The 24,871-nt window shown below is 39.8% G+C and overlaps 1 protein-coding gene across 2 annotated transcripts in view; it reads left to right on the forward strand.

Moving 5' to 3' along the window:
- The window catches only part of GluRIB (Glutamate receptor IB), a 321,268-nt gene extending 311,705 nt beyond the window's left edge, over positions 1–9,563 (forward strand). For both annotated transcript variants that reach the window (XM_033484183.2, XM_033484182.2), the window contains one exon: positions 539–9,563. Coding sequence is in view for 1 of the 2 variants with exons in the window: in XM_033484182.2 (XP_033340073.1) it covers positions 539–613 (75 nt within the window). In the remaining variant the exon portion in view is untranslated. The remainder of the gene's footprint in view (positions 1–538) is intronic.
- Positions 9,564–24,871: the final 15,308 nt, after the last annotated feature.

Raw genomic sequence — 24,871 nt, forward strand, 5'->3', positions numbered from 1 at the left:
GAATTTACTGTACCATGTAATCATGGCATTATTCACGAACATAAGGCTCGACGTAAGACGACAAAGGATTATAACGTTGCACCGCTACAGTGGCTTACACGAGCGTTGTCTTTTCAAGCGGTACGCCACTATAGTGGTTCATTCGGTCCTTCGCACATGCAACGAATAAATAGCAGAGGTACCTCATGCAATGTTTAATTTTTGAAACACCGATTTACAGCTATATTGGTCTTTATTTCTTACAATCGACCGTCCGCCGATCCGAAGAGAAATATTTCTCTTCAGAGAATTCTGAGAGAATTCAGAGAATATCTCTTCAGAGAAATATTTCTTTCTGCGAAATATTTCTCCTATTTTCACGGTTCCACAGATGTAGGAAGGTTGAAGAACGCTGCACTTTCGTTCACCCAGACCCAAATAACCGTAACTGCCGGACCCTAGGCGGCCCATTTTGTCGTTACACGTGGCATCGCTGGCCACCGATCGGATCACGCACGAGTCCCAACACGGCTAACCGCAATCACCGTTGAATTTCCAGTACTACGCACCGGCAAACGCGATTGGCAATACCGAGGGCGACCAGGTACACAGCAATACGCATACCCAGGTGTAAACTACCTGGATTCGCCAGGCGAGTCGCCCGTCATCTCCCTGCCCACACCGCCGCCGCCGCCTACGATGGCGGCCCTGCCGCCACCTCCACCGCCACCCAGAAGACCGCGAAGAAGCGTCACGTTCGCGGAATCGCCGCCGAAGAGCCCGAAGAGGATCAAGTTCTCGCCGTTCCAGCGTCGGCCGAGCAACATGATGCTAGACATCGCGGTGCCGTGGACACCGGCGTCACCTCGGGTCTGGACCGGCCATATCGGCGACGACAAGCCAGAATACGTAATCTAAAAAGAATAAACGACACCGCACGAAACCATAGCAACCTCCGTTCCGGTGCGGTCCGCGTCGGGAGCGACACTCTCGCCGGACGAGCAACCGGCGATCCTCGATCCGCAACCCCGAGCAACGCGTTTGCCGATAGTCGAATCTCCGCGACTCGCCGTTTTCTCGACGCTTCCGGTGTGTCTCGAGACCTGTAAATAACATTCGAATCGGACCAAATAGTTCCAGCTGTTCGAGTATTGTCGGACGTTCTCGTTTCGGCAGCTCGGTGGATCTACAATATGTGAAAAAAGTACTCGCCATTTGGAAAGTAACGCACAAACCGCGTGCTTAATTATACGAGAATTTGTTTTGTCGCGTTCAAAATCGTACCGGTTCGAGGCTTCGAACGCTGAAAGAAGAAGGCAAAACCTTTGACACCTTCTGCGAATTCGAACTTATGGCTTCAATCGACTTTTAACACCTTAACCGAACTTGTAATTTCAGTTTAATAAGAAATAGGAAAATGGGTATATCTGGTGAATATGTTGCGTAATTGATAAAGTTCGCTCAGTTTTCTTTGCCACAACTTCGCGTACAAAATCGACGAATTGTGTTCGCACAAGCTTGGCCGCTTCCTGCAATTATTTCATAACGCTCAAATGATGTTCTTCATTGACTGTTCAGTCGGAGGGGATCCCGAGAGAACGGGCCCACGATAATCGAAGAAAACAGTGAGCATGACCTCGTTTTTGAGCGACTTCGACGCAACATTTTGTTCGTTTTCGTCCGCTCCCGAAGCGATATTCCACAGACTAATGACTCGTTTGCATGTCGTGCTTATAAAACCACGTTTCATCGTCAGTTATGATGCGTTTCATGAACGTCGAGTCACTAACCAGCCACGAACGTACTACAGTCGCTACGAAACCGGCATAGGAAATTGCGTTAGAAACGTGAAAATTGAGACAAATTCGTTGCTCGACCGCTTTCCTATCAAAGTATCGTGACCATCGTAAAAATCGCAGAACACACTCGAGGTCGACTGACGTAAACAGCTGCCGCAAGCACAATGGTCGATGGATCGTAATCGAATCGTAATACGATCGTGATCAGAACCGAGTATATATATCGGTGCTTACTTACAAGCAAAAATAATATTTCTATACATGCACCGCGCGGTGCAGGTTAGAATGCAAAATTTCGGGTACTTTTTTAACGTAATGTAAATCATCCTCGGTAGCATGTTCTCTCGCTGTGAAGCGTTCTCGAGCTCGTCGAGAAAGTGAAGAAGATCGAAATGACATCGAAACAAGCTTCCCGTTTGATATTCGAATGGCTAGAAGTACTTCGTCTCATTCGTTAGTTCAAGCAGTTCGAGTTCGAAAGCAACTGCAGTTCGATGGAACTGAACCGCAGTTCGAAGCGACTCGAGCAGCTCGGACGTTTGAATGTTTGCGGCGCTTAGACAGAGAACAGAATCAAACGAAGGGAAAATGAAAAAGGGGAGAGATCCAGTTTCTTCTTTAAAAAAAAAGTTCCTCCGTGCCCGAGTTGTGCTTGCGCTCGAGAAACGAAAGCGAATCATCGATTGGTTCGGGCTCGAGCATGGCGCCGCGATCGATCGAATCTTTTGTTTCATTCGACGAGTAATCTTTGGACGCTGGAGGCCCGAGAATTCGTTTGGACGTATAAAGAGACGTGTCACGGCTGATTAGCGAGGACCGTGTTGGCTCGATGCATCGGTCTCGGCCGGTTGGACGGCCGACAGTCCCTGCTACCAGCCGGATTTGTACATTGTATATAATCGTAATCGAATCAAACGAGAACGAATCAAAAGCAGACGAAGCACAGACGACGAAACCGGTCGCGACATTCGATAGTAGAATCCGATGGTCCTGGGGCAGGTGCATGTGCAACCAGCAGCACAAACGACATACTATAACTGCCATTTTCCGTGAAGAACGAAATCACCCGTACTGCACCAGCGAGGCACATCAACACGAACACACGTACACGCGAACACGTACACGTATACGTACAAGTACACGCACTCGAACGAACACAGACGTACATGCTATATAAATATATATACATAAATATACATATTTAACGAGGGAAGATACAGATCGGCCGGAAGCGAAACCGAAGAAAGAACCGCGGGAGGAAGAAACGGGTGTACGATGAAGAGATTCTGATCGAAGGGACATGCTACATGTTACGCCAAATGTTGGGGACACTAGCTCGAGCCGAGGAGAAAAATGGGTCGATCGTGACGATAACACTACTATAAACGATTACCATTATTCCGATTACTATTATTGCTAGGTTTTATTATGGAATCACGGTTGGTTACGATGATATCGTTGTACACCGGTGCAATTATTTTGTCGATCCCGTGAACAAAAAAAGAAAATGGTATCCTCGTCGCGCGAAAGGTGAGAAAATGGGAAATCCTTGCACGCTGGAACCGCGCGAATACGTTTTTTAACTGACAATGGTGTGTAATCGCGTCGATGCGTGAGTACTGCGTGTGTGATAAATAATATATGAATATATACATATATACACGAACGTATATGTATATACATACAAATATAAATATAAATATAAATAAAAATATAAATATAAATATAAATATAAATATAAGTATAAATATAAATATAAATATAAATATAAATATAAATATAAATATAAATATTAATATAAATACAAATATAAATATAAATATAAATATTAATATAAATATAAATATAAATATAAATATAAATATAAATAAATATAAATATAAATATAAATATACATACGTATAGACGTTTATTGAAGGATGTACGGTGTGAAAGTTGCGTGCCGGGTGTTTGAGGAACGCATGAGTATAGGATTAATCGTGTAAACGTATTGTTAAGTACCTATCACTGCCAGTTCGCGCCGATCCGATATATCCGAACCGAGAGAGGGCGAAGGAACTCCGTTTCTTGTCGCAACGACACACACTTTTTACACTTTGCTGTTCTATGGGTCTACCCTTTGCGTCGTCGGATCGCCGTGATCTGGCCCGATGAACGACGTTTACGGCCAACGTTCTTCGTGCCAAAAGACGATATCTCTCTCTCTCTCGATGATGACATCCGATGCTACGTCACGTCCGACGCCGCGTCGCTTCCGCGGCGAACAAGATTAGGGTACCGCGATATTGAAAAAAAAAGGAACGGGCGAACGGTTTCTTTTTTGCACTTTGGATACATATTCGAGTATTCGCGGAGGAGGGATACGGTGTGTTCGACGATCGATTCGCGAGCGATTCGTCGAACGACCGAGATCGAGTAGACTGGAAATTCTGTCGAGTATGGAAAGTATATGCAAGTCTTTAATAAATATGTAACAGGAGAAGTAACTGGGTGTATGTGATATTCATTGACGATTCCTACTTAGCGTTGCTGTTGTTTTCGTTTTCATTTCTCAAGTTTACGTGTGCAATTGGGCTCGAAGAAGGTTCGTGGAGCTGAAGGTCGAGCTTTTGTTGCAATTTGAGAGGCAAACGGGTGCTAGACGAAAAAGATAGAACGGTATAAAGGCAAGAAACAGGTAAAACAAATTAGAAGGGTTCAAGAATTACCGTTACAAATTCACATACGTGTGATAATAATATTAATAATGAGTACGAAAATTTGTGTCGAGAATTTTCGTTTCAGCTACCGCGGAGGAAAAGTGAGAAACGTTTAACACTTTTGTTACTATCACTTTGGTTAATATCTAGTATTTTTAAAGTCGACGATCGATAGTTGAGAATTTCTCAAAAAGATGTTCAAAAACGACAATAATTTCAGCCATAATCCAACAAATTATTTGGATTCTTACAATGCGACTACTTTTCTTGAAAGAAATATTCGAAATATAATTATTAAGCTTGTTTAAAACGTAATTCGATCGTTAAGAAGTCTCCTAATTGGCCGCCAATAGATAATGCATAAATGCATATGAAATAAGAGGAAAATGATGTAGATAATTCTGCAGAATCTATTGTTGCATACAACATGCATCTGGAGAAACAGTGTAATAGAATTTCGTTAATAATTTCACAGCTGAAAAGAAAAGTTCTTGAGATTTGACAATATTTGTTGTTTAGGATTGGAGGAAAATAATATACTCCAACTAGAATACATTCTTTTCAAAACGTACATTATTTATAAAGATGGCAAATATGCCGACAAAAAATTAGACGGACGTTTGTAAAAAGAACTTATCGTTCCATGCTCTAATAAGAAAATTCTATAGTTCTAAATTATATGAAACTCTTTGGAATTCATCGTGTATCTTATACTCACGCTTTTGTATGCATGATATAGTTAATTTTAGTCGTAAGCATAAGCTGGATACTTTTTCCACAAAATGAGCTATTAATCAAAATTATAGATCACAAGATAAAGTGAAATAGTCGTTCGATTATGTAGAAGACATCGTTTGCGGTGACAATAATGTGGCTATAAAACTCATTCAATACCAGTATAATAGTAACAACAAAAAATTTATAAATCTTAAAGGTATACACATCTGGAAAGTAAATGAAAAATAATCAAGAATCAAAAAGTATTTTATTACAATCAAAATAAAAATGTAATGAAATACTAATCAGTATTAGTACATGTCAATAGTTCTTATAAGAGTGAACGAAAAACATAATAGAAATCGAGATGAATAGCAATTAAAACTGAATTACTTTCAAAAATTCTATAAATTATTATATTTTTCATTCTCTAAATCTACACTTCGTGAACCTAATTTTATATTTCACAATAAGTAAAAATAATACGTAAAGTCAGTTTTGGGCTATCAAAACGCCATAATTCATGCACTCTTCTACAATCTACACAGAACTAGCTTCTATATTAATACTTACGCAATCATATATCCTGCCTTATTAACACTAAACCTATCGCGGTCAAAGTGACCGCTTTCTTATTTTGCAATTCTGGAAAGTTCCGAGACTCTTTCGCGGAAAACGCTCGAATAAGTTATATTATCGGAGCAAGTTTTATAATAAAAACTTTACAAATTCTAAATAAATTCGGCCTTCTCACTTTTGTGAAGCAGTGCATGCCGGTTAGTATTACTGCTTAATAGGTTTAGTGTTAACAACAGTATAATTTCATCGTGCATAACGATTCGACTGTGGATTTTTATGCATAACAAAAATTATCGTAATCAGTGGCGAAAGAGCAAGAAGCGTAATAAAACCGTGTTTTCTCGATTCTTCCGATGTCTTCGACAGTTGTTACTTCACCTAGTCAATTTCGTATTAAATGCAAAAAATCCGCAGTCCGTTGATAATTCAATATTCGAGCGCGTGTAAAAGATCAGTGTCTCTCCGACACTGTACAAACGTCTTTCCAGCTTTACAGAGAAATTCAAAGAAACATCGATCAAAAAACCGGATATCGTCGTAGCATCGATCGCGTCGGTGAGAGAAGGAATCGCAGAGCCAAATTGGGTGTTGCGACGTATAAAACTATTTTTCTGAGATACGCCGATTAGTTGTTCAGATTCAGCTTCAGTTAACGTTCGTTTACCGAACGTACTGCCAATGCCGATTTTACCGAAATCATTGCCAAACAACCGATGAAACAAAACACACATTCGTATCCCTCAGTTTCGTGTACGGTCTCTCCATTCGCGGATCCCGATTTCGCGATCGTTCGATCCGAAATTTCGCTCTGGCGGGGTAGATCGAACGATCGACCAGTAATAAGGAAGTGGATGAGCTATGGTGAGGGAGGGGGAAGGGTGTTATTGAAACGATACAAGTTTTATACGTGGCAGCGACGAGACCGATCTTACCTATCATATCGCCAGATTTCTCTTATTACGATTAATTGTTATCTATCACCGGTTACTAACGATAGATACCGCGTATTATCGGGTATTAAGTCGTTGAAAACAGTACACGGTAAAACGATACACGTGGCGCGTAATCGCGAGCCGGTAAAATAAGCTCGATTCATCCTGATCGAAGGATCGCACGTTCTCACGAATGCGTTCACCCACAGTGTGATTCACTAGAAAAGATTGGATCTACCAACGAGTAATCCACTCTCTCTGTTCAATAGACTAGCAACGTATCGTTTGGATTGAATTCTGCCGATTCAATTTTGTCGATTTGCGGTAAACACGAAATCCTGAGAACCATGGGTACGGTTATAACGAATGGACGTCCGAACCAAGAAATGAAATGCCGAACGAAGAAATTCCTTTCAGAGTTGGTCAAATGTAATCTGATGAATGACTTACGATTACGACCAATGTGAAATCATGTTCATGATTAATGATTACGATTAACTGGGTAATCAAGTAATCGTGGTTAATGAATAGCTTAAGTAAACAAAGTAAACGCGATAATTGACATAGTAATCATTAATCATGTAATGATTACTTTTTTCATTATGATTAACTGAAAATTTGGTATTATGTGGTATTATGGTTGATAATAATTCTGAATAGTTTTTTAGAAAATCTGCGAGTATTCTTTTTATTTGGACATCTTATTCGGACTCGATAATAAGTGACGAGAAAAGATAAGTTAATCATTCGTCCACGGTTACGGATACTGATTAATGATCACAGATTACATAATCAACAGTTTCAAACGAATAATGGAAAACTCATAAATCTCGCATTTTCTGAAAATAGCTATGAGTAACGAATACAATCAATGATAGGAAATTTTCATTTTGGAGATATGAATATTCAAGAAACTTATTCCATTAATAAAAAAATTACATTTACCCCATCCCATTCTGTTATTTCGAACAAAAATCTGTAATAAAACATTGTCAGAAAAGTAGTAATAATCATTTTGTACAGAATACGTGATCTATGTGCGACCGTACCCTATGAGCGAATGTAACACATGCATTTAATGTGTACACAATGTATGCATGTATTTAATTGTCATCGATCGGAACGACGGATTTAACAAGGAACGGTAGATTATTCATTGGTATGTCTAATGTGTAGCACGTTCCGCTTCTGCAACGTGACCGAAGGAAAACAAGAAATCGAAAGTGACTCGATGATCTCCAACGAAACAAGAGATCGAAGCGACGAAGCCTGAATGTTTGTTCAAATCTCGCGCCAAAAGTGTTGGAACGCGACGGCATCTTTGTTCCCTCCCGTCGTTGTCGTTAACGTTTCCGTGTTGATGTTCGTTGTGACTTTTTTCTATCCTCGAATTGCCCGACGACGAACGAGCCAGCTCGCGTCCGAAGTAAATGAAAAGAAAAAATGATAAAAAAAAGAAGGAGAAGAAAAAAGACGTAAAAAAAGGTTATATACACGAACGATGTGACAATTCCCGCATACCGTCCCGGCGTCGTTGCGAACACAGTTCAGAAGACTGCACCCGTTTCCAACTGTTCTCGATTACACCTTGCATTCTTCGTTTTTGTAAGCGGAACTCATCGAAAAAAAAAAAGGAAAAGGCAGAAACGATATCGAGCGATCGATGATATAGCGTGTGCGTGTAAATACTCTCTCCATGAACGATTTCAGCACTGCGACGATCGTATTCATAATATCAAACGAGATTTTTTAATTTTGTATAATAAGGAAAAGATCATCCGAGACATTCGATCCGAATGAATAGTACAATTGCGGCGAAACTGCAGTGGTGGTCGCGAGATACTTCTACGGCTAATATTTCTCGCTTGCGTCGAACAGTATGTCGCATATTGAATTATACAGGGTGTCCCGAAAATGTCTCGCAATCAGAAAGTAGGGGATTCCTGAGGTGATTTGAAGCAACTTTTTCCTTGGCGAAAATGCGATCCGCGGCTTCGTTTACGAGTTATCAACGAAAAACAGTGACCAATCAGAGGTGAGATCATTTGGCGCGAGACGGCCGAGCCAATGAGCGAAACTGGGCTCCGTGCACTCTTATTGGTCACTGTTTTTCGTTAATAACTCGTTAACGGTGCCTCGGAGGAAATTCTTGTAAAGGAAAAAGTTGCTTCAAATGACCCGAGGAATCCGCCACTTTCGAATTGCGAGACATTTCTGGGACACCCTGTAGTTACCGTACTCGAACACGTTTCGTGAAGGCGCAAATAAGCTCAAAGGTTTCCTTTCGTGCCAATGGGGGCGAGCAACAGCAAAGTCTCATATAGAAATAAAGAAATTCAAATGGGAAACAGTTATCACTATACTGTGGATTTTGTGCACTGAACAAGCAACAGAGATTAATGATACTTTCGCTTTCGTTTCGACACATCGTACACTCTTCGTACACTCTCCGATCGGAAACTGTCTGCCAAGAGGACAAAGTGCATAAACGTTCACAGGCTAATCGTAACTAAACCTATTCGTCTGGAACTATTTTTGAATGTTTACATTTCTGTACCACGCACAGTGTTCCCAGGTGATTAAATCAGATTTCAAGTCGAAGTATCGTCGCTCGTCGCTCGACCTACTCCCGCTTCTTCGATTCGAAATCTGGCTTGATCTCCTGCGAACGGTGATCACGCATAACTCCGTGTGTCCATCCTTTTATGCGATTTATATTCTTACGGTTAATTCACATGTACTTTCCTCTATATTAAGCTATAACTGTTTTCATTATCGCTAGACTGCGGATTTTATGTATTCATGGTATATATGATTGTCTAAAGCATATTACAGTAAAAACGTTTAATAAAGTTTAACGAAGCTTTCACTTTATTTGGAACCTACCGGAAGCTCTAACGGGAGAACCACATTTCTGTCTGCTTTCGTTCTGTCTGTTCCGTTTTCACTAATCTGATACGCAAACGTCTGCATCCACAGTCTAGGTAATAATGCTCATTTATCGATCTCTCTCTCTCTCTCTCTCTCTCTCTCTCTCTCTCTCTCTCTCTCTCTCTCTCTTAACCACCATTGTAGATTCGATGTGTCGCGAATAATCGAGGATTGCTAACCTTTTGTCTAATGATTCGATTCGAGACTAGACTTGCTGCATTTACTACATTGGTTTTCATTAAACGTACAGAGCCCTAAAAGTAACCAACGTGTGTTTGTTTTGAAAGGAGTTTATTTCGTCATTTTTGTTGTAACCTGTGACTGGGTTAAGAAGTTTCTTCGGATTGCGAGACACTTTTGGGGCACCCTGTATACTCATGACAAAGTGGCATTTCTTTTTAATTATTTTCCTTTCGTACTGTAAGGTAATCGTATAAAATACACAAATAGTAACGGAAAATCTTTTATTTATTAATTCCTATAGAATTTCGCAGCGATATGATTTTTATCGCAATTCGACTTTGTATGGAAAAATCACAATTTTTGGATAGTTTACTCCGAATTGCTGTAAAAGGTGTATCAGAAAAATCTTCCGAGTGCTAAGGGTTAATAATTCCTCAACCAATAAAAGTGTTCATAAGTGCCCACAGTGGTATTTTCAGTCGATAAATACACAAACCAAGTGGCATAAATATTTATTCGAATATTATTTGTCGCCATCGCGTCTGATTCATAAGGCAAAGGGTTACGCCGATTAAATTCTGCTGAGGAGTATTTCTAGAGAATCAGTAGAGCAGTCATCAGGTCGAATTCATGGAGAATTACTCAAAACTCACTCGCACGAGGAAAGGTAAACGTGAGAACGAGATCACGCGAGGGCGGCGAATTTAATCGAATAAAAGTAATCATGAGAACGAACGAGAGAAAAAAATAGCGTCTTCCAGATTGCGCTTTCGATCATCGTTACGTTAACAGTTACGCTTCTACCTTCGATTCGAGTATCCTTCGTCATCTCCCGTACCATTCCGTGGCACGATACGATCGATTCCCTTGTAAACCGTTGTATACCAATCAAATTTATCACAATACAGCATCGTTTATTTAAATGTAAACTTCAGCATCTGAGATCAGTCATTTATTCCTCCTTCACCGTTTGCTTTCAGAACAAAAATTCGTATTGACGAAAGTTACTTCGCAAACAAAACACTCCTGGTATTTCGCAATTTCATTTTCCCATTTCTCAATAATGAGAATTTGTGGAATTTATTAATTTGTAACGTATGAAAACAGTTGTGCTAACACTTTTAACGCTTTTATCTCGAATCTCGTCAGAAAAATTAATTCGATACACCATGTGCAAAAGTCTTACAAAGCCTGATCGATCAAAAGATCATCGCAGACGATAACTCGATAAAAATAAATTTTCCCTTTATTCTGACATTTATTAAATAATACATGAACATAGAAATTTGCGTAAAGCCTTACTAAGAATGATTGCCTTTATCCTACTATAATAAACTTATACTATTTTTAACCGTATAAAATTAGTTGATGATACATATTTCCAGCACGGAATTAAATAATGTTTGTAGAATATTTTCTTTTTCGTGATATCGAGTAGGAAGAGGTGATTTTAATAATAATATACGTTTTCACAACGTGTTACACCGATAAATCATGAAAGTGCAAGAAGGTGTGATAAACGTGCATAAAAATGTTTAGGTATCGTTAGGATAAGTATCTCGAATACCTTATTTAGAAAATAATTGCTGCTCGAAATGAAGAATCCGTATGGAAAGGGGTAAGGTAAGGATCTACAGGTAAGGTAAGCTAAAGTTCACTAGGTAACTTCGATCATATCGTTGACGATTTTTAAAAAACAACTCATTTGTTACAGTAAAAAAAATAATAGTAATAGTAATAAAAAATAATAACTGTTATAGCCATTTCACATTTTATTTATTTCAATATTCTTCATTCAGTAACAAAGAGAAGCAAATTATGCGATATCAACAAAGTTTTTCAATTATCATCCAATAACAAAGTAAAAAGTAACAATAATTTCTCTGTTTACAGAATCTATTCATTATACAAATTATCGCATTTACTACGTAAAAAAAGATAAAATAGTGTACAGGATTAAAGTCTTTGAAATCTATGACAACGTGCTAATAATAATCAGGGATAAATTGTTCCATTTAATAAAGTAATCAGTTACAATAGAAATTGCAATCTATAAAGATACAATTTTTGCATAGTACAACGTGTGCGTAAATCGTATTATGATGTTATAAATTTTCATCGACCACAATTTTTCCGTTCCAAGCTCGAAGCGCCATTAAAAGCAACAGCAATGTATTTATGACTATTTCTGTTAATTTATTATTCCATTTATGGACGAGCGGAGGCAGATACATTGTTTGCTCAAGCTGCTCACGATAATCAAATCTATTATCAACCAACTGTGATATGTCTGCCTATTAGAAACCGTCCAACCGCAGTGCGGAACCGCATGTAATGATTTATGCAGGGACTTGTCAGAAATCCCGGCGTACTTTTGTAATTTGTGTTCTGAATTGCGTACACATTGTTCGTGATACATGAAGATAAATGCCGTTTTTGTATTTGATTATTCTCCCGCAGCTATATACACGGCATGTTTATAGATTTTAATCACATAAACTTCACACAACCTTTAATACGCGGCTGACTAATGTTTTCAGCTTCCCTTCCAGTCGTATTGCAATTCTAAATTGAATTTGGAAACGAGCATGATCGTTCAAAAATATTAAACCGTGAACAGTTTCTCTTGATATACATAATTATATTGAAATAATAATAAATATTAGACTGTGAGTCTTTACGTATTTCTAACAAAAATGAATGAGTGAAACGTACGTACACTGGTCAAAAATCACTGAAGAATTTAATGAAAGTATTATATTTATTCTAACTTACTAATGTTAAAAAAAGAAAGAGATAGATAGTTATTATTGCGCATAAAGATCCATTGTCGAATTATTGTGAATATATTGCTCTAACAACCTGTGTAGAATAACTTTTAGTTGATCAATCCCTAGTCTAAGACACGAGTGCGAACACGGTTATAAGAAATATGAATTGAGTACAAATTAATTGCTTTTTTTTTAATCATTTAGATCAGTCGGAAACAGTGAAACGATATTATTAAGTTTTTCATGTGACTTTACAATTCTATATGTTAGCTATACATTTTTACCATAAGTGCATAAAATAGTCTACTAATAATCATGGTTTATGTTTGAGCGTCGCTGCCAAATTGACGTTAATTATTGTTGTTAAGCAGGAACAATAATATACAGCACAAGGACACATAAATTAGTTAATTACATGTGGTCATCCTGTCCAGATAGAGCCTGATTCAGTAACACAAAAAATCAATTTTTTTAGAGATTAGGAATTGTAGTTTCTAATAATTTTGTGTGAATTATATATAAAATGTTAATATCAGTAAGAATTGCACAAGAAGATTGAAAACAACTATTTTGTTATGAATTTCTGATAGAGACAGGTTTCAATTTTGTATCAACGATTGATGAATGTCTCGAATTGTTTTTTTTAGGAATGGTTAAGTCTCACCCACACTTGACGCCACGCGACCTTGTATGTCTCATTCGTGCATCGGATATCATGCAACACGAAAAAACACGCAATTGCTTATTTAAATAAAAAAAAGAGATAATACCTTAAAGACTTTTGAGTGATTTTACTCGTGCAATAAATATTTACACGATGCAATACAAATTTTGTATACGACATTCATTCGTATTGTTGCAAATAACGATCAAGGTTTTACAAAATTATTCTGTCGCTCTGCGTAAAAAATGGTATAGTTAGAAATAAATAAAGTCGAATATCGAAAGAAATTTAACAAATATAAATAAATATTCTTTCTTATCTTCAATTTATCAGTGGTTTCAAGAACTTTTAATCACTCCGTTGGTTGTAAATGTTGCAATTCTCCGAGTTCCGCAAATGTAACATCAATGAAAGCTACTCGAGCGGCGAAATGCAAAAAGAGCGACAAATCTCTGCAATATGACCGAGTAACACACAGTGAAAGAGAATAAAACTGTTTTCCGCAACGTGCTTTGAAAACGGCATTTCACAACGAACACGTCAACAAAACGGTAGTCCGAAAAAGAAACAAGGGCAAGTATGTAAATATTTTTACGACGTTGTATAAATATTGCGCTTAACCCTTTAACTCTGTAATTATTCTTAAAGGGGAGACTTCGACGAGCGGTATCGTTAACAGGGTCTCGTCTAAAAATAGTCTCGTACGCCATGATCTCACCTCGTTGGCCCCAAGCTTCCCCTTTAATGTGTTTCTAAATATTGTAATAAGTTGAAAATAAACCGAACGAACAACTTTACTGCAAAATAATCTGCCAACGATGCTATAATCAAATCAAATTCTTTCCACAATTTTTTATAAAATTAGACAATTGGTAACTACAAAAGTTCACGGTAGGTCAACACAAATTTTGCAATAGTTTGGGCGGTGAATACTATTTTCTTCGTATTAGAAGCAGAATTGTGCAGAATTACGATTTAATTACTTAAGAAATTACAGTTAGAAAATAATTCAATTACATTGTAATTCAATCACGTTATAATTTGTAATTCAATCGAATCTCCATTCAATTAAATTACAATATAATTCGTAATTGTAATTGGTGTACACTTACATAATACCAAGTAATTAAGCTATATTAATTAGGGATTACAATAAAATCTGCGTGAAATAAAATGTGTCAGTTGAACAGTTGACGGTCGAGCCTGGTATCGGTGCAGCTTCTATCAGTGATTCGAATGTGACCGTAGGAGGAGCAACGGAACGACAGGTTCGACGTTCGAAACGATGAGCTAGCGTGTCCCGTCGATATGAAAGATCGAGCCAAGTTTAGATTCCGCGCTCGCGACACCGAGACGAGGGCCGAGTTCCTCGAACCCTCGAGATCGGAATTCTAAACGAAATGAATGCTCGGGATCGGTTGGCATAATGGATATGCGACGAACTAATCCCGCGGATCTTGGACGATGACCATCGCGGGACTCGAAGTCGTAAAGGTTCCGCGACGTCGTCTGTTCGCCGGCATTTCCATTCGAATTATTTCAGCCAAATGGGCGGTGATCGATGGATCCTGGCGGGCCCCCTGCTATCCTGCCGGTAGCCGAGCTGCATTCGAACGAGTCGCTTCAGCCTCATTCACATGCTAACGACGAGCGCCCCGTCGATCGATGCGGACCAATCACGGGACGGGGCGCCACTCCAGATGTATTATATACATCGGCTATGATGAGCTTGTCGATAAACATTAATCATGATAATTTAAACGAACTTCCTACGGAAGCCGGAGACCGCGTATCGATCCTCGGATACCTGGCAGACCCGTGTGGCTGTCGGTGCTGGAGGCTTGTCACTCGGATTGCTCGAATTTTTTTTGAGTGTTCCGTTGTTTCGACACCATTTCGCGCGGCCGATTTATCGTACCGTAAACAATCAATTCGCAAGGATCTGCCGGAACGTATTGCGTGTTTGAATAATTCGGTACTGTCGCGTGGCACAGTCGTTAATTTCGAGATATACCGGAACAGAAAATTATGGTTCTACGATCACGAGTGACCATCGGGCTGAGAAATAATGAAAGACGAAAAATATTTCGGACGATCCAGGTTCGTTAGTGCTATTACAAAGTAACATATTGGTACCTGCGAAAAGTAGTTAGACAATCCGGGTTTTAAGCAGTTACGGTGTCTGTAAAATAAGCTACAAGAGAACTTGTAGAACAATAGAAATGAATAGCATTTTTCTTTTATTCTTGCAATGGTAGACTTTTTTCCTGATGTGTTATAATTTCTATAAAATATTCGAAGTAAGTGGAATTTTGTGAGACGATCCAGCGTATTTTGTGACTTTACTGTGTTTCTTTGTGTTTAGTGGAATTTAATATGTAATATTAGCATCTATTGTATTGGATAATATTCTTCAATGGAAAAGCAAATAACGTCATCCGAGGGCATGTAATTTCCTTTTAACCGTTGTTCGATGAACATTCTGAAATATTGATTGACGAAAGAGTCAGCTTCACGAAAAAGACTTATAACGATTTGACGTACAATTTAAATGTTACACCCCGTTAATGTTTAATACTGCTTCTGGCATCTTTAAAAATTTCACTTCATGCAAATGGAAATGTTAATATGAAATGGAAATACTGAAATTCCTGCACGATCTGCGTACTCTTTATATATTTCTCGAGTGGAAATGTGACATCAACAAACTTATTCATATTTCAAGTCCCCCCCTCCCCCCACTCCTAAACTTGCTTATTAATTCATTCATTTCAAGAATTTCCGAGACCTAGAAACGCTGCAGTCATGTGCATTTATCAAGAGAAAAATGAAAAAATCATTCCCAACAAGTCGACGAAGCTACGCTATTACTTGTTTCGTTATTTCCGAGAAACTTCCACTTCCGCAGCACACGAACGAGCCTTTTCTGATTAAAAGCATATTTAAACGATGTCGATGCGTCTGAATTGCATTTCCAATAATGCGTGTTTCGTTAATTGAATGAAGTTACATACGCGCTGTTTGAAAAATTAAATTTGTGCCATGGAACGACGGAATCGTTTTATATTATTAACTTTAATCAATTGCCTGCTGCTCTTTTCAAACGTTTTCAAGTCCTATAATCGTGAAAATGCGAATTCTGCGCCGAACAACGTTTACATTCGAATACATGTATCATTTTAATATACGCAAACGTTGGATTTGATACAATTTTTATTTTCTCAACTTTCTTTTAATTCAATTCTCTAACATTGTTGACCTAAAAAGATGATCGTAATTTTAATACTTTTAAATTGCGGATATTTGTGTATCAGTTACGAGGAGTGGGCTAGAAAATTGTTCCTATTCTCATCAATTTCGAGAAGGTTATGATAATATAACAGTGATACTTTGATATTTCTATTGTTTCGCGTTTCTTTCACTCGTTCTTTGTCAGAGATACATCAAATCTCTCATACTTATTATAGAATACAAATTTTGCACACCACTTTCTGTGTAAAAGCGTAAAGAAACATACATGCATTGTTAATTGAAGCAAATCATAAATTAACACGTGATTAACTGAATAATTTATATTAGCATTTCGAATCTACATCCAGTGATAGAGAACGCAAAATCTGCCTTCCATTATGTACGCTCTACTCATAAATGATAATATGTTTGCTAGGCTGACTAAAATTAATACTAATTGATCACAAATTATAAACGACACTCTGCTAGAAAGATGACTAATTTATAGAATACATTATATCGAACAAAGAATATGTAAATTTCCAAAAGGAACATTTGAGGATTTAATCAAGGAAATTAGTGTTCGCAACCAAAGTCTTGCATTTCAATAAAGGAAATTAATTATAACTGTGCATTCAAAATTCTAACATATATCATATTCGGAATTTCAGAAATTGCGTGGAATTTAGTCAAATTTAAGGCAGTAGAGTAAAAGAATCGAAGAGACATCGGCTTAGCAAAATGATTGGAGATAAATAAAAATGTCTATTCAGCTCCTTCGCCACTGATCCAAACGACTCCAGCAATGAAAATGATTACCGAAACAAATGGACTAAAACGAAAAAAGCGTCGCATAGTTGGCTGGGAAATTCGTAAAAATCCAACGCGCTCTAACACTGGCAACGGGAATTATCGCACGCTGCGCTGTACCGAGCCGTTCGGGATGAATCGTTCGGCGTTTTATTTACATCTCGATGGAGCTGACTCGTAAAATCTACGTGTTCGTCCCAATGGAACCATAAATAAAAGACGGTCGGTCCGTGCGTCGTCACGATTCGATCGCCCGGGTTGGCAGCAACAGCAGCAGCAGCAGCGGCAACAGCAACGGCACCAACGATAGCTCCGCCGTTCCTCGCGCCGGGAGTCAAAGGCGTCCCCGGCGAAAATCATCACGGCCTGTAAATAATGTTCGACCGCAACGATTCCCGGTCCTCCGGTAGCTCCGGGATCCATCGGTTGGAGGACGATGGAACGCGCGCGCGAGACCTGGGCCTCTCTTTCCTCGTGTCTGTTGATCGGGCGTCGTTCGAGCCGCCGCCTCTCGGGGCCGACGCATGCTCAAAACCCTTGTTTATATCGTCCCGCGAGAGAAACAGGCACCTGGGTCGTCGGGGGCGAAGGATAGAGGCTGCGAAACACCGCGGGACGGGGGACTGAGGCGCGCGGACGGGGACGAGGGCGAAACGTGGAATAACAAAGAGTGACGGAGTGGAAGATAGGCCATAGAAGGAAGAGCAAGCTAAAAGTATGAAAGATGAGGATACGGAACGATAACAGAGATAGAGGAACACGGATAACGATGAAGTGACAAAGACGAAGGGCCCAGAGCGGAGCGGATCGGAGCGAAGCGGAACGGCATGGTGCGACGCGGCGCGGCGCGGCGCGCACGGCACGGCATGGGAGGGGGATGAAAATTCTACGTGGGAAAATAGTAGACCAGGGAGAAAAGAGACGAAGTGATCCCCTGGTGGGGAATGGGAATGGATGCTAAATATAGACAGGGTTGCCAGGTTGCAGAAACAGCCGCCGCCCCTTTGAGTACTGGGTCGGGTTGGTTCAGCCCGGAGGGGTAACGTGGAGAATGGTGGGTCGTCGAGGATGGTGGAGGGTGCAGAAGGGCAGCAAGGTCGCGTCATTGATCGAGGGTGGAAGGGGTGGCTGTATGACGCTCCTAGTGACGTCATAGCTCGCTACAACCCCCTCGAACTACCCGCAGGCGCCCTCTCTTTCACCACCTCGGCAAGGCCCGTTTGTTGCCTCGCCCTGATACACCTTATTCCCCACTACCCAGCCTCCATTCCGCTTCCACCTCCAGCACCCTCGTCCTCCTCCTGCCGCCACCTCTGCCAACGTCACCGTGTACACCCCGGCCCCTCCACTTACCCTTCTCTACCACCATCTTCGCTTTGCTTCGCTTTGACTCGCGCTTTTTTTGGCACGCTTTACTTAGAGCTACGCCGCGGTTCGACGCGTTGCTCTCTTATCTCTCCGCCCTTACTAGATTTGCTCCTCTCCCCCCCCCTCCCCCGGAGTCAGAGCGCAGAAGGTGAGGATAATTCCGACCGAATATGGAGCATCTCGGACGGAACGCGGCTTCCGAGGGTGTCACGGAAATGACACCGCACCGGCTGCCCCGAAATCGATTAATCTCCATTACAAACTGTTCCAACTGCGATTCACGGTCTACCCGTCGATTCTAATTACTCGTCGTTAGTTCCATCACGCCCGATGCCTCCCGTTGCCTACCGAACGCCTCCCGATACCTCCCAGTTGCCGGGCGGACGGTATCCGGAACGTCGCTCCTCCGCGTTTCTTCTTCGTCGCCGACGCCGCGACACCGAATGGTAACCGTGACCGTCAATCCAGCCGAATCAATTTGCTGCGCGGAGACTACGCCGAGAAGATATTTTTGGTCTGCGGTGAACCTTTCACTACAATAGGTCGTTCCAGCGGCCGCGTACACTCGATCCAGGACGGCAGTCACCTGCACAAATTTCGCCTAACAGGAATTTCGGTTCTCTCGACGCGCTGTTTAACGGCGATTAGTCTGAATCTTTATGGGAATTCATGTATCTGAGGATTTAGCTGATTGAATTCGTCGATGACTATTGTAGCAATTTCAGTCGTCGATCAAGAAATCACGCCGAAGAATCGAATTATTTCGAGAATTCGAAGTTACCTCTTATCGGGAACAAGTTACAGTAAATTCTCCCTATTTTACCCTCAGTTTGTACACGAAAATGGACAATTTGGGAAAAGGAGATACGATTATTCGAGTCTCGTGGCTCGTGTTTATAGTTGTTAACAATCGGCGATTACAAAAAAAAACGAGCCGTGAGATTCGAATAATCGTATCTCCTCTTCCCAAATTGTCCATTTTCGTTTACAAGCCGAGGGACAATTGGGGAGAATTTATTGTATACTCGACACAGCACGAAATGTTGACGTTTCTTCGTGACGAGACATTTCTTCTTCGCCACATTTATTGTATAATTACATATACTTGGATCGAGAAACTTATTTAATCATTTTCATATGAACGAGTCTTTGTAACTTCAGAAACTTTAAAACAGAAACTACGAAACTAAGTCCAGTGATGCCACTATCTATAAAAAGTTCTATTTAAATTATACGATTAATTCGACCAAATTAAATTTACTCAATGATCATGATCACCGAATGCTGGACTCTGCGGAGCTTTCAATCCGAGTCCGTAACAATCGGACTGCGACATATCGCGATGCCTCCGCTTCAGAAAACTGCATATAGCACCACGAGGCCGCAGCAGTGCGTCGCAGTCCCTCAATTTTGAATTCGTTGAGGCTACTTCATCAGCCGGCGAAAGTGTCGAGCGGTTCGAGGTGATAACCGCAGAAGCTCTTCCGAACAAATGCGCAGGAGCAAATAGCGTTTCGAACGGCAGCGTGGCGTGTACATTTTTCGTTTGACCACTGCTGTGCGGTGGCAATGTCGGGAGAGAAAGAGAAAGAGAGATGGAGAGAAAGACCGAGGATGGGAGAGAGAGAGAGAGAGAGAGAGAGAGAGAGAGAGAGAGGAGATTGTGGGGAAAAACCCGGAATCTCAGGCGAATCATACATTCTCCTTGAAAAAAAATTCTTCTCCGGTTGATGAAGCAGCACGGACGAGGATAATAAAAACCCATACCGGGGAAATAATAAAACGCAGAGACACGAAGAGTCACAGACGAATTCCCGACACGGGCACTCTCGAGCCGAGGGTGGACCGGGGATGGTCGACGGAATAAAAAGTACCGAGAGCGTGTTAGCCGTGATCCGACAAGCCGTGCGTGTTCCGCTGCCGCTTTTCGGTCGGCAGTTTGGATCCCAGCAGACCCGCGCCAGCTCTCTCCCGTTCCTAGGCATGACGGGTATAAATTATGCCGCTGGCCTATTTACATGGCTGCCATCCTGGCCAACTCGACCCGGTCGCTCTTCATGGCAGAGATCCCTACTTACGTACGTACGTACGATTCTCCGCATTCGGCTCATTCGATTGTGAAAGGTCTCCGGGTGGGAGGTGGAACGGGGGCTGAAGAACGCATCAAAATAAACGTATTTAACCGAGGATGCTGCTCCATTTATGGTACCATTAGGTTCGATCGCATTAGGCTGCTTCCTAGCTGCCTATTTTTTTATTCATAAGAATCTTTATTTGCACAGAAATTACGGAAAGATGTTAGGCTGCGTTAAGCGTTAATGATATATGCATAACTAGTACATCTAAAACTTCATTGAAACCGTACAATAGTATTTATGAAAATGATTATACAGGGTGTCCCGAAAATGTCTCGGAATCCGAAAGTAGGGGATTCCTGAGGTGATTTGAAGCAACTTTTTCCTTAGCGAAAATGCGATCCGCGGCTTCGTTTACGAGTTATCAACGAAAAACAGTGACCAATCAGAGGCGAGATCATTTGGCGCGAGACGGCCGAGCCAATGAGCGGAACCGGGCTCCGCGCACTCGTTGGCTGGGCCACCGCGCGCCAGCCGAGCTCGCCTCTTATCGGTCAGTGTTTTTCGTTAATAACTCGTAAACGAAGCCTCGGAGAAAATTTTCGCGAAGGAAAAAGTTGCTTCAAATCACCTCAGGAACCTCCAATTTCCGGATTGCGAGACATTTTCGGGACACCCTGTATACTAATCATTTTACCAACTATAATCGAACTCCTCCGTAAACTTTTCTCAATGCATTTATCAGAGCATACTATTGAAGACGATGCATTTTGCGTTTACCATCCTCGTCTTCGATGATGAAGAAGACTCTGTCTATGATTCTTTTTATAAAAAACTTTTTTCCTTTCATAATGAATTATAATACTTCTCTCTGTTATAATAAAGTATAATATTTCTCTCGGTTATAATGAATTATAATATTTCTCTCTGTTAAAACGAATACATCATTATTCGGATTTCTCAATACGATACGCCGGATATTTTAATGGTATTTTGTACTATATTCAATACGAGCAGAACTTTTACGTGCATAATTCTCGCAGAAAATTTATAACGTGCATAAGATCGCTGTGGATGTACTAACTAATTCAGAAATAACATATGAGAACTTTTTTAATCAGTTTTTTGGTACTTATCTTAAGGTGACTATATACATAAATACGCGGAAGATAATTAATAAACATTTGTTTCCAACTATCGTATGATTCTTAAACTGAACAGACTACCGTAAAAATAACTACAATGATTTAATGCAAAGTGGCATTTAAATTGGATGAAAAGAGCAAATGATATGCACAAATTGAAATTCGTGTTGTCGTGTTACCATTTGTTATCAAAGGCTAGGAAAAGATAAACGAAAATTAAAGTCATCGTTTTACATCTGAAATTGTAATTAACCTAGGAACCTACATTAGGACGATGTACGAGAAACGTCGCGTCGCTTCTTCCCATTTAAATTTTGCTGCACTATAATACAGGTAACAAACAATTAATTAAAAAGAAATTGTTACAGCGTTCTATACTTTACAACGAATAAATTTTAAATTTAATTTAGCTTAATTAAGGTTATATGCATATGAAGCTATTCTTTTCCTGCACGCAAACAATTTAATCCACCGCCAAGAAAATATTTGGTACCAGAGCAAAAGAATACAAAAATGCTTATTATTGAATTTTAAATCGAGTTTATTGTAAGATAACGTAACGTTTTATGTGCTACAAATAACAGTAGGATAGTTCAATACGATAGAATATTTTAATTCATTTCGTTTTCATTACTCATTGTCATCGTTGTATTTTTATAATGAATATTTAAGGTGTCAATAAATTGTGTTCGTATAGTCACGAGAATACAGGGTGTCCCAAAAATGTCTCGCAATTGGCGGGTTCCTCGGATCATTTGAAGCAGCCTTTTCCTTTAGAAAAATGTTCTCCGAGGCAACGTTAACGAGTTATTAACGAAAAACAGTGACCAATAAGAATCGAGTACGACTGACGCGAGGCGGCCCAGCCAACCAGCGCGCGAAGCCCAGTTCCGCTCATTGGCTCGGTCGCCTCGCGCCAGCTAAGCTCGCCTCTCATTGGTCACTGTTTTTCGTTAATAACTCGTTGACGGTGTCTCGGAGAAAATTTGTGTAAAGGAAAAAGTTGCTTCGAATGACCCGAGGAACCCGCCACTTTCAGATTGCGAGACATTTTTGGGACACCCTGTATGTTGGGAATTTCTATTGTATTTCATTTTTGAGAAATACAATTTCACTTGACCTGCAGGTTTTACATGCAGTGGGCATCCAGTTTTCCTGGAACGTTTCACATACATCTCGTGTATCAGTTAGCAGGTATCATTGCTTTGTTTTTTTAGGGATATGCAAATGAAAGAGTGCGAGCGAGTGCAAAGTGTACTTCAAATTAAATTCTGTTCAACGTGTAACAAAAAAATTACACAACTTCGACCGGTATAATTGTACTCTCGTGAAATAATGAATTAGGATCGTTGAAAAAGGTTTGAAATGGTATTCGGAAAATGGAAAAGTCAAGCCAGAAAACGAGTGTCGAGTTTTTCAAGAGGGAGAACATAAATTCCATATAACTGCGATGACAAAGTTATTTGACAGTGAATCGAAATCACGGATGTTGGTGAAAAATGAAACTGCTTGCTATTTACAAATCCAATTTACCCGGAAATGTTGCATTATCGTAATAGATCGTTTGAAAAGTATATTCAGAAAAAAAAACATTTCAATTTTTTTTTATAATTATGGACAATTACGGATGTTAATAGAGCTCGCGAATAAAAGTTAAGTAAACCAGTTAGAACAGTTTTCAGAAGGGGAATGAATGAAGTGGGAATTCAATTATCCAAGTTTTCCGACGCGCACCACAATCATTTCCATAAATCCATATTTCTACATTAAAATTCATTACTAAAAGTTCGAGAAATTATTAAAAAAAACTTGCAGCCAATATTCTAGCAGGGCAAGTGACTCAGTTATGTACAATATTTTGCGTTTATATTAATGAACGCTTTACTGTGCGGTTTTTTTATCGTTGAGTAACTGAAAACGCTAAGTCAACATTTCGATTACAAAATTGGTAATATTGATTGTCATCAATTATACACGGTGCACTTCGAATTCAAATGCTACTGAAAACAATCAAAGCGTTAATTGTAGAACAGTGCATATTCGATTTTCGAATGTCGCAGCATTTCACATAGTATGTGCCGAATATCTATAATAAACATGCAATTAAAAATTATATTTAAAAAGTAATAAAAATTATGCAACAGTGCATAATTGAATTTTCGAATGTCGCATAATGCGGCAACATTAAGCATATTTATAGCATCGTCGAATAGCTCCAATAAAGATGCTATTGAAAATTCTTTAGAAAAAGTTATCGAAAATTATACAGCGGTACATACTCGATTTTACAGCATTGCCGAACTGTTTCCTCGGGAAGTTACCGAGCCTCATGAAAATTTCAAATATACGTACGCGTTCATCAACAATTCCATTTAGGATTCCTAAGATCCACTCCCGCCTGTGCTCCCCAGAAAGAGCGAAAAATTCTCTTTCCTAAATGGAACAAAAGATCTTCCAAACAATGAGCTTTTAAAAGGCACCGTGATGATATCACAAGTGTATACATTGAAAATTTCTTGCAGGCGAATTTCTATGGAACGTATTTATCATTTACGACCGTGGCGTAAAAATGGCGCGCAATGCGGTTTTATTAGAATGCGAAATAAACAGCGTGAAATAAAACGGGGACTATCAATGACACCGGGCCACAAGCCGCAAATAACGCTTAATAAATTGATGAATGTTTCGAACAAAATAAACGCTTCGAACAACGTTATTGACGACGGTAAGTCGACAATGGCATTCAAATACAAAACCAATTAGTAAATTTAATACAAAAATTAAATATTCGTTCTCAGAAAGCACAAATCTAATGTAAATTTCTCAATGGAATGACAACAAACGGATCTGTATAAAAGTTATCGTCAACCATGGAATTATTAAGTACAAAACATAATGTGTTAGTTTAAGAATTAAATTGTTTTCCGCAACGATAATATTGCCGTGACACGTGTACAGACGCATCGATAAAGCTAATAGCACGTATAT

This window comes from Megalopta genalis, chromosome 13, assembly GCF_051020955.1.
Source record: "Megalopta genalis isolate 19385.01 chromosome 13, iyMegGena1_principal, whole genome shotgun sequence".
NCBI lineage: Eukaryota > Metazoa > Arthropoda > Insecta > Hymenoptera > Halictidae > Megalopta > Megalopta genalis.